Source organism: Rhipicephalus sanguineus, chromosome 5, assembly GCF_013339695.2.
Source record: "Rhipicephalus sanguineus isolate Rsan-2018 chromosome 5, BIME_Rsan_1.4, whole genome shotgun sequence".
Taxonomy (NCBI): domain Eukaryota; kingdom Metazoa; phylum Arthropoda; class Arachnida; order Ixodida; family Ixodidae; genus Rhipicephalus; species Rhipicephalus sanguineus.
Genome location: NC_051180.1, coordinates 200,191,773 through 200,202,844, shown reverse-complemented (window position 1 = coordinate 200,202,844; position 11,072 = coordinate 200,191,773). Strand labels below are relative to the sequence as shown.

General features: G+C 46.0%; 1 protein-coding gene across 1 annotated transcript in view; it reads right to left on the bottom strand.

The window, feature by feature from the left end:
* Nucleotides 1-2,084: 2,084 nt before the first annotated feature.
* Nucleotides 2,085-11,072, bottom strand: part of LOC119394571 (26S proteasome non-ATPase regulatory subunit 3) — a 197,177-nt gene continuing 188,189 nt past the window's right edge. Inside the window, exon 12 of the mRNA XM_037661893.2 lies at nt 2,085-2,199. Within this exon, the coding sequence (XP_037517821.1) occupies nt 2,122-2,199 (78 nt within the window). The 3' untranslated portion in view covers nt 2,085-2,121. The remainder of the gene's footprint in view (nt 2,200-11,072) is intronic.

Sequence of the window (11,072 nt, the reverse complement as noted above, 5' to 3'; positions counted from 1 at the left end):
CCTCAATTGCCTTAAATGGGGGCAAGGGTTTCTGTATTATTAGTGAAGCTTGGCACTTTCTTTCTAATGGAATGCTGCCTCCTCACTGTTTCCTTTCTCCATGTGGGAGTAGGACTTTTACCCACGTGCTTAACAGTTCAGCGGCAACAGGTAATAACGATGGCCATGCGCTCATATCCATGCAACAACAAAATGTGCCCCGCCACGGTGGTCTAGAGGTCAGTGGCGCTCGACTGCTGACCCGAAGGTCGCGGGATCGAATCCCGGCCGCGGCGGCTGCATTTTCGATGGAGGCAAAAAGGTTTGATGCCCGTGTACTTAGATTTAGGTGCACGTTAAAGAACCCCAGGTGGTAGAAATTTCCGGAGCCCTCAACTACGGCGACCCTCATAATGATATCGTGGTTTTTGGACGTTAAACCCTGAATATTAAACAATATGTGGAAACATGAAATGAGAAGTGGCCTCAATAAAAGTTCAGACGGCTACATCAGAATCACCGACAAGCCCACGATTGAGAGAGTTAGTGCAGACAAATACACAAGTGACTGTCGAGGACTGCATTTCTGTGCGCTCAACGGGTCTTTCGCGCACGCTACCGAAGTCTGCGACTTACAACAAGCTTTCACCAGAAAAAGCAAATTCAGCAAACAGAGCTGCATATTTACGGTCTGAGCAAGGCCTAAATTGTCAAGACTTTTAAATGCCCGCTTTCGGCATGCAACAATGACAAGTGCCCCAGTGTATCAGGTATACATTGCCCAGTGCCACAGTGGTCACATACGGCACTGGGCCAGCGGCAATATGGTTTGAAGAGAGCAATACCTTTGAAGTGCTCTTAAATACCACTGGAATACAAAGTGACCAGTGTTGCCGATGCTGCGATGGATATCCTGTTGTTTCGTATATATATTAACGATTTACCTGATTATCTTGAGCTCTCAAACACTGTTTTATATGCAGATGACACTACTATTTCCGTGGCTGATACGTCCATAACTTCCTTACTTTTTAAACTAAACAATGAACTAGAAAGAGTCGTTGAGTGGTGTAAGACAAATCATCTCATTTTAAACCCTACAAAATCTCAGTTCATGTTATTTAAATCTAATCATAGGTTGTTGTCATGTGTACCTCAAGTAACTGTCAACAATCATTTAATAACTGCGACAAACTGTGTATCATTTCTTGGAATAAAATTAGATTCAAACTTGAAATTTACCCACCACATTGCGTTCATTAAAACAAAAAACTGCTTTTGGCATAAGAGCATTAATAAAAGCACGAACTTATTTTCCACTACAGGCTTTATTATCACTATACTTTGCGTTCATTCATAGTCATATTACTTATGGGATTACTTCATGGGGAAACACGTACAATGTTCACCTCTCATCTATTCAACATTTACAGAACATGGCTATTCGTATCATCACTAATAGTCCATTCCAATCGAATGCTTGCACACTTCTGCTAAATAACTCTATTTTACCAATTTCTGGTTTGTTTAAATATCATTCATGTATTCTCTTTTTTAAATTACTGCATAATCGTCTACCTTATGTATATATTGATGGCAGATTGCGTACCAATAATAACTGCACTAGGTTTGCACACAATCTTAATTTTCTTCTTCCTCGATGTAACACCAACTATGGTAAAATGGCATCATCTTTTTCATCGCTTAAAATTTGGAATGACCTTCCATTACAACTTAAACAGCTGACTTATTTAAACACATTTAGGCATGAATTAAAGCTTTATATTCTCTATAAACAGTTTCACTGATAGCTTTTTTTTGCTTTCATGCTGACCATTTCTCGGTGTATAACGTTGATTGTTTGATGTTTATTTATGCTACAGTTGACTTGCGTTACTTTTTGATGTTTTTTTTTCTTTTGAATTGTATCCTATATTTGTTTCCCCCTGTTTTTACTGTACATCTTCTCTTTGTGTATTTTTAACCGAGGGTCCCGTTTTGCAGTCACTGACTTTGGGACCCTCGTCTGCATATCTTTTTGTACCGATCATTGTAATCTCAATTGCAATAAACTGAAACTGAAAACTGAAACTGAAAAAACAATGAACCAGGTCAGAAGACTCGTTTTATTGCATGACAGCCCTAGAGAAAGCCATCATCCTCTTCATCAGCCATCTCCTTGGCATATTCCAAGTCTTGTTGTTCACGCTCGCGCCGCTCCTGCAAGAGAAAGTACAGTTACGACAACAGTCTGTCACAGGAGGTATGCTTGATTCCCAATACAATGAAAGCTAGTTAGATGAGACACATGTCTCTTGTAACCATAAATCAGTGCTACCTGCGTTACCTTGGATCATTAATTCCAAAAACACTGATGAGTCAGACTACATCACTATTATGCATCAGAATCAGTGCGTTGAAACATATCTACGGGAAATTGCTCAGGATGGCTTGTATTAGTTTCCTACCAAACTTCGGGATGTAAAGCACTTCTCTTTGCAAGCCTTCCTGCTACTCGCAATACCTTTGAAGTGCTCTTAAATACCACTGGAATACAAAGTGACCAGTGTTGCCGATGCTGCGATGGATATCCTACTCTATGGTACACTGCTCTAGAGTCGTGCACGAGAGAGCATCGCGAGAGAAAGTGGAGTGCTCTCGGTAGTCGTAACCATGCGAGCACTGCATACCGGTTAGTACAATGTTGGCCGCATTGCATGAGCATGTCTTAGTTGCTTATCTTCTAATTAGTGATGAATGTACTACAGGGACGTAAAAAAGTTGTCCTTAGTAACCACGTCTTTTGTACACAATGTTGCTAACATAGGAAAACCAACCAAACCGTTTCTAAATGTCTCTTGTAACACGCTCTCCTGTAACCTGATTTTACTTTACTAGGTTTGCACGTTCGTGTATCCCAAGTGCGTGCGTGAAAGGGGTGAGTAAGTAAAACATGCAGAGCTTTGGTTGGCTTCCCTATAACACGCAAGTTCCCATCTCACTTGTTAACACAGGGAAACAGCAGGACACTAAGTGTAACGACAAAAAATCAAAACAGAAAAGAAACCCCAATCACAGCAGTGTGAGAGCCAGGATTTTCTTTTCATTGGAGGATGAGGGTGAAGACTTCGCGAGGCCTGTGCAGCCACGTGTCACGTGCAGCCACGTGACACACGTGGCTGCACGGCACTCGCGAAAGGGTGGCACAACACAGCTTGCCACATTCTGGCTTTGATCCAAGTACCAAGGTTAGATGGACAGAAAACAACAGACAATCATGCAGGAACAAAAAATTCCGGCAGATCCCACGCATTCTCGGAGTTGATTTCATTTGTGGGGCCTCGAAATGAGAGCCTCTCTCGGAACATACGGAGACACGTCACGACGTCGGGCAAACGAACGTGTGTACATTTATTAAAAGCTCGTACAATGACGAGCTCGCCAGCCGAATCCAATTACTAACTAGCAACACGATTACATAATGCCAACACAACGCATACACAGGCTACCGCGAATTCGGCCTCGCCGACGTTCGATTCACAACGAAGGGCCCGAGGGAAACGTCCGTCCACGCACACTGCCAAACCCCAAAGGGACTCGCTGCTGTTCCCTGTGCCCCGGTCTCCCACCAGGTGGCGCTGCCGGTGCCACCGTGCCGTGGATTGATGGTATTCAATGATCTCAATGATCAGGCGCAGGCGCGTAGCCACGTTAGGGCACACCGGGCCCGTGCCCCCCCCCCCCCCCCCGAAATTTTTTTTTGCCATAGCATACAGAGCAGAAAATGACACTCGACCAAATCTGCCTGCTCGTCCCCACTACAGATCAAGGAGGTGCCCCGCCCCGAAAAAAATTTCTGCCTACGCCCCTGATCAGGCGGTGTCAATACAGGGCCAAGAACTACCGAAAGTAAGCGAGCACAAGTACCTTAAAGTATGGGTCAATGAGAGTGATAGGAACATGGAGGTGCAGGAAAAAGCCTCGGCCGCAAATGCAAAGAGGAATGCTGCAATAATGAAGCACAGGGCGTTACGGGGATACAATAGGTACGAGGTGCTTCGAGGTCCGTGGAAAGGCGTAATGGTTCCGGAGCTTACTTTTGGGAACTCAGTGGTGTGCATGAGGGGAGAGGTGCAATCGGGAATGGATGTAAATCAAAGCACTGTGGGACGTCTCGCGTTGGGTGCTCACGGGAAGACGACGAATGAGTACTTGAACTGGTATAGCGCATTACGGGGAAGAAGAAACAGCCGAGCAGACCGACACAAGAGGACAGAGCGCTCTGTCCTCTTGTGTCGGTCTGCTCGGCCGTTTCTTCTTCCCCGTAATGCGCTATACCAGTTCAAGTACGACGAACCAACTCGCCCAATCTTCAACACTTGTCGACAAATGAGGCTGTAAAGGGCAATATGGGATGGACAAGTTTTGAGGTGAGGGACGCTCAGAGCAAAATGAGGTTCGACGAGAGGTTCAGGATATGAGAGTAGCTGGGCAGAGGTGTTCCGGCATTTGCATTGGGCGCGAGGACATACCGTGGCGCCACCATGCGGAGGCATCCCTGTGACGTGTAAGGTTGGATTGCTCCGCCAGCCCTCTCCCGCTCAGCCCGCAGCCGCTTTCGCGTCTGCTTTTTTTTATTATTATTTGTACTTCACTTCAAAGAAATCAGTAAAATACTGCTGCGGCTTTATCACTGACTGTACGAAATGCTAAATAACTGCTCAGAAAAAAATCTTACGTCCTCATAATGCCTTAGACAGCGTCCTGACTGCCGGCGTCGTCTGCTATGGCCACCGATACAGAAACCACGGGAGCCGCGCACGCTGCTTTTGTAAAAGGTAACGAATCATTTTGCGCCGAATGGGCTTTAGCGCGTGCTTGCGCCAAAGAAAGGTATTTTTTAGGGGTGTGCGAATATTCGAAAGTTTCGAATATTCGTCGAATATTACATTCGAAATATTCGTAATCGATTCGAAAATCGTGTATTCAAAAAGTTTCGAATATTCGATAACTTCGAATAATCAAAAAATTCGAATATGCGATTCGATTATCATGCATAAAATAACTCGTCTTCCACATTTCTGCTGCGTTCGTATAGCTAAAAACGTTGCCGAGAGGAGCGATAAACATCGTAAGTACACGGAGGCACGATATCTGCCTGCGACGAGCGCCCCAGTACGTATGATTTATTGCTGGTGCATCTCCGACGTGCAGCGCTGTTGGCGATCATGTAACCATACATTTTCAATATTATGCGGCCGTAACGTGCCGCACTACAACACTTCTGAAGAAAGACAGTGACCCATGTGACTGGTGGCGGACTGTAGGCACCTTCAGATACCCCAGTCCGGCAAAGCTTTGCCCCATGTACCTCCCTATACCAGCCACTTCTGTTCCAAGCGAGCGTGCCTTTTCAGTGGCAGGGGGGGGGGGGGTTGTCTCTGTTAGAAGGGAGCGCCTGCTGACTGATCATGTGGAGCAACTCATGCAGAAGAACGTGTTAGTTTCATTAAAGTTGTGAGTAGCGCCTGTCCCGTCGGTTTGTGTTCCTTACTTTGTGGTGTGTGTGTTTTTAGCGCTGCATTATGTCATTGAGCAACTCATATTTCTTCATGACCAGTGATACTACCGAGGACTTCTGATTTGGAGCAATTTTCGGAGCAGCAAAATTTCCGTTTTTGGAGCACTATGGAGCAGCAAAAATTTTCATCTTGGAGCACTTTGGAGCAGATAATTTTGCATCTGGGAGCACTCTGGAGCAGCAAATTTTACATCCTGGAGTGCATTACAGAAGCATATTGCATTAACATTCAAGCCCCTGAATATTATTATGGGGCTCTTATGAAGGCTAGAAATATTTTGATTCATTGAAAATCTCATGGAAAAAACCATCTAATGAAAAAATAAGGGCTCATGCAGTTGAGTTTTCTCGATTAACCTAACCTCTTCGGCAATTATTTTCGACACTAACAAATAAACAGAATACGGGATCAATAAAATCGTACTTTATGAAATAACACTCTAAATACACCTATGTGGTTATCAGCAGATGTGGTAGACAAACGCCGTGATGTACAGCAGTGCCTCAATGGCAAAGAGCCTCACTGTCCCTAATGCATTCCCCTAAGAAAACTCCAAGGCGAAAGTTAGGTTCTTTTTCTTCTCGATCGACGGGTAGATCCTCGCCCTCCCTCTCCGCAAGCTTTCTGCACGTCACCTGGTTTTGCGCTAGCTCCATGATCGGTGCACCGATCACAGAAGCTGTGTAATGTGACGATGTCATGTGACGACGTCATCACGTGACGTCACGATATATGACGCCATGATGACGTCATCACATGATTATTTTTTGCATCAATCGATTGACGCCGCCAACGGTCAATTTTCATGTTTGGTAAAGCATCTAAGGCTTTCGCATTAATATTGCAAATTCAACGTTAACAGCCTGGCCGTTAACAACCTGGTCTTACATACCAAACTGTCCTCCACCATGTCACCTCTGTGCCATGCGCGAAACAGCTTCGCTTATCATCCACTTCACAGAGTGAAATGGCTCCTTATTTTTTAAAAATTTTTATTGTGATAGCGATGATATGGACACTCTCGGCGGATTTTCGCCGTCGCCGTTGCCATAATTTTCCGTATAAAGTCCAAATGAATAACATCGCCACGCGCATTCTAGCCGCGGGTAAAAGCTCGCGAGCGCTGGCGACGAACGCGGCTGAAGCGGCGATTAAGCTAGCCGGCCGTCTGTCTCCGTCGCACGGAGAGCGCATGAGATAACATCTTCCCGCGTGCGGGCCTGCCGTCGATTGCTCATCAGAGAGGAAACGCCCCGCCCGTCTTTCGTAAGGAGCACGAAGGGACGCCAGGGGAGCGGGGGGAACCGCATCGTTCGAAGGGTGCAGTCGCTTGCGCGAGGCATCAGGAGACGGTTCGTAAACTTGCTGTGCTCTCAACGCTTACTTCGCGTTTAGAGAACTCAGAGCACGAAAACGCTTCGGTTCCTGGAGCGGCCATATTCCCTTAAACCAGCGTTATTGAGTTACGCGAGATCGGATCCAAAAGAGCTGCTAGCCTTACTTAGTGTAACACTACAATTTGTTGGTATCGCATTCATAACAGTTTTTTAAACCGTCAGCTATTGACCCTCGAAAGCGAGGGGCGGACGTGTAACATGACGCAGCCGCTTCACTGTGGGCCGTGACTGACGGGCCCGCTACTGACAGCTGCGCATTTGCGGCTGCTCCGACCAGCAGATATGCTTTTATTAATGAGATTACATATTTTTAAAAGCAAGCAAAAATTTGAATTGGAACCCTAGCACGTGAGCTCGAAAGGGCAGGGCCTTTTAAGGGGTATTTACCGCAGAGTGATTACAAACTCGGACGTGCTGGTATAAGCAATTACGAAAAAGCTCTTCTATACTCGGCGACAACTTTCCTTGACAGCACTGTGGAAGCTACAGAACCGAAGTGCATGCCTGCTATACCGCGCCAAGAAATAGTACTTACGTTTACTGATAATTTTCTCGTTTTTCTTGCTGAAATAAATGTTGCTTTATTTATTATGAGACTGAAACAGTTGCGGGGAGTCGTAGGTAAAATACAGTTATTGTTCACCTCGCAAGAATGCCTTCCTTTTCTTTCCATTTCTTAGACAGCACCACCTTTTCAGCATGCCCGTTTTCCAAAGTAAACATGGCGTCCGTGACGTAGTAGGTCAGTGTGCGGCCGCAAACGCACCGTTTAGTTCTCCAAGAAAAATGTACTCGTAATATGACACTAAACTGTACTCTGAACAATCGAAATGTCTCTCCCGTTCACATTCCCTTCACATTTTTCGTGAATATGTTTTCTAAACGCGTTAACGATGCGAGCGAGCAAAACCGAAATCAGCCGCAAGCTGCCGTACTACTTGCGGAGCAACACGAATGTGCGGAAGCCCCGCCTCCGTATCCTTCGCTCCAATGTCAAGATAAGTTGTCGTCGAGTATAGATGGAGATCCATGGATAAAGTATATCTGAGGAATAGTGTCAACGCGTTCCCACCGTTCGCGTGCTCTTCCATAAAGGAGAAGCAAAGAAGATTCGATATTGTTCCATATATATACTGCTAGCGATCCCAGATTTCATTCCGCGATGTCCAGAAACAGAAGTGACAGACATTTTAGTGGCACGCATGTAGTTATTACTGAACATTGCTTTCCTTGCGTGCCATGCGACGCTTGAAACGAGCTATCAGCAGCGTTTCTGGAACAGACGACGTCCGTCGATGAATCGCCGTCGCACTTCCTCGCTACCAATAGGCCTAGACGTCACGAGCCTCTGCGGAAAGCGCGTTTTGCTGTCGAGCCGACTTGCAGAACAGAAGCTACGTCGGCACAGTGCATGGCATCGTGGCTTACACGGGGCGCACGCGCGAGCGCTCTTTATTGAGCGGAATAATTCTTGGTCCGTGGTTGCGACTTTGGCAACCCCAAGATCAAGCTGCACTTGTTCTGACGTGCCGGCGGTGCGATTGCCGGTGATAGACGCCCTCAAACGCGAGACTTTGGCGCAGTTTGGCGCAATTTTCGTCGATATTATCAGGATGGCGCAGTAAATACAATTTGGCGCACTTTGGCGCAGTTGGCGCAGGAGTGGAATCACTGCATGACAACATCTAGTTATTACTTTCATTGTGCCGTGATATTTGCTTGTGTTGTGATGTGCATTGTGCTAGCCTGGACATTGTGTTCTGGAGATAGCAGTGTATGTTGTGTTGCCAGTGAGGCTGTTAATGTTTTTTTTCTTCAAATAGCTACATGTTAAATAAAATATCGTTACTGTGGAGGCATTTTTCCTTTGATATTCGATTCGATATTCGAAGGTGGATATTCGTATTCGATTCGTATTCGAAAAATTTGATATTCGCACACCCTAGTATTTTTTGCTTCAAGAAATGCGGGCAACCATGCAACTACATTCGTTGTAGGTTCGCTTATAAAAACGGGCCGCGGTTAACACGTCAAGCATGGGCAAATTTACATTCCTGTTTTAGTACATATAGCCCTATGAAGCACGACGAAAGCGGTTTCTCCGCTTTGTGGGAAGCAATCCAGTATGCTTAGAGATTCATGCAGCCGCAACCTTTCTCATATGATTGGAGACAAACGCACGAGAGCCATATGTACGCGCGCGCCTCATTCAGTGTTGTAGTCACGGTGTAAGATATACCGTGGTTGTAGCTAGATAACATTTCACATGAGTTTGTCTGCGGCCAGATTTTAATATCTATCTGTTGCTCCTCGTTGCGCGTATTTTCTAAGGTTGTCACACGGTGCATTTTCGATCGCCATCAAGCCACATCGGGATGAAAATTTTCGAAGATTGACTCCGTTATCCAGCTTGCACAAAGAGGCCAATCGCGATCGAAAAATCCGGTCCCGATCAGGCTCGATTGCGATAGCAAATGCACCGTGTGCCAGCCGGCCGTATTACTTGCGCATTTGAATGACCATGATGATGACTTACTGTGGTCTGATGACAATTACCGTGGTCTAAATGGCAATATTATGTTGCTGTGAAAATACCAGCGTCCAGCATTTATAAAGCTTCATTGACAAGCAGTATGACACTTCGCGGCTGCTGCTAGAAGGTGATTCAGTTTTGAAGCTGGCCACGTTTTCGCCTGTAGCGTAAAACAACACAGAGAAGAACAAGTGACACTGACTATGGGCTTATTTTACAGAAATAATCTATAAGCAAGGAACCCCATGGGCTGAAGTCGACGGAGACCCGTGTGGTCGGGAAAAGACACGAGGACAATTAAAATAAACACGAGGGCGGCGGGGGGGGGGGGGGGTCAAACAGTGGCGGAAGTTACGTCGGCGAGACAGGTAACTTCCAGCAAAGACTCAAGCAGCACATGTATGACGTAAGAAAGGTTTCATCGGAGGCGCTGGCCGCACACGCAGAAGCAACTGGCCACGAAATAGATTGGGATAAGGCAAAGGTAACGGGAAGAGAAAATAACTGAATTTCTCGGCTTTACCTTGAATCTCTGACAATCTAGACAACGGCGCACATGCTTAATCGTCATGACGGCAACTTTCCACACAAGTCCGCACGTTGCCTACGTCATATTTTAAAACATACATAACCGGACTGTTTGCGCATTCATTTTTCACTGTGAACAATGCTGCCGTGAATATTCATGGTCGGTGTCCATTTTAACATCACAGGCTTGAAATAACAAAAAACAAAGACAGGTGACACCGGCATCAGGCACGTGAAAAGCACGGTCGCGGTAAAAGTGAAAGCTCCAGCCTGGCCCCTTCGCGTGCGTAGCGCACTGTGACACGGACCAGAAAAGTACCGTGCCGCCGATAACATTTACTGCACTTTTCCGGATTGTGTAGCCTCTAGAGTTACACACATAAGTGAGAGCAAAACACGCTGTTCAAAAGCGAAATCGGGGTTAAAAACAACGCATTCAACCGTCCACTTTCCTTCGCCAGAGCGAGGCGAGGTCACGTGATCCAACTCTGCACGTCACAGCGATTGCAGCGCGCACGTCTCCAGTGGTGGGCCTCGCGCCCAATAGGAACAGCGTTGACACACAGAGGAGAAAAAGAACTAGAAGACTCACCAGCAAGTATACGGCTGGCGGTGTAAGCGAAATGGCAACAGAAAGTGTTAAGCGAAAAGTCAGAGAGGCGGAGAGGATTTATTGAATCGTAGGGATGGAAAAAAAAAAACGGCTCTGAGTAACTACCGAAAGGGCAAAAACGAAATAAAGACGGAGGCATCTTACGATACTTCAAGGGGAAGCGTTTTACTGTGTGAAGCGAGGTCGGGTTGCTTTAGAACGCGTAGTTATAAAGCGGGATTCAGTAAAGAACAACAATGCACATGCTGTGGGGAAGATAAGGAAACGGCGGAGCATGTTCTGATCGAATATGGAGATATCCACCCAGGTGTACGTTTGGGCATGAGCCTACATGAAGCCTTGTGTTTTAGGGACAACAATGGAAAGCTGAACACGTCTGCGATATAAATAAGAGATGGTGAGAGTATTGGTGGCAGAAAACCAGAGGTAAAGGACAAAAA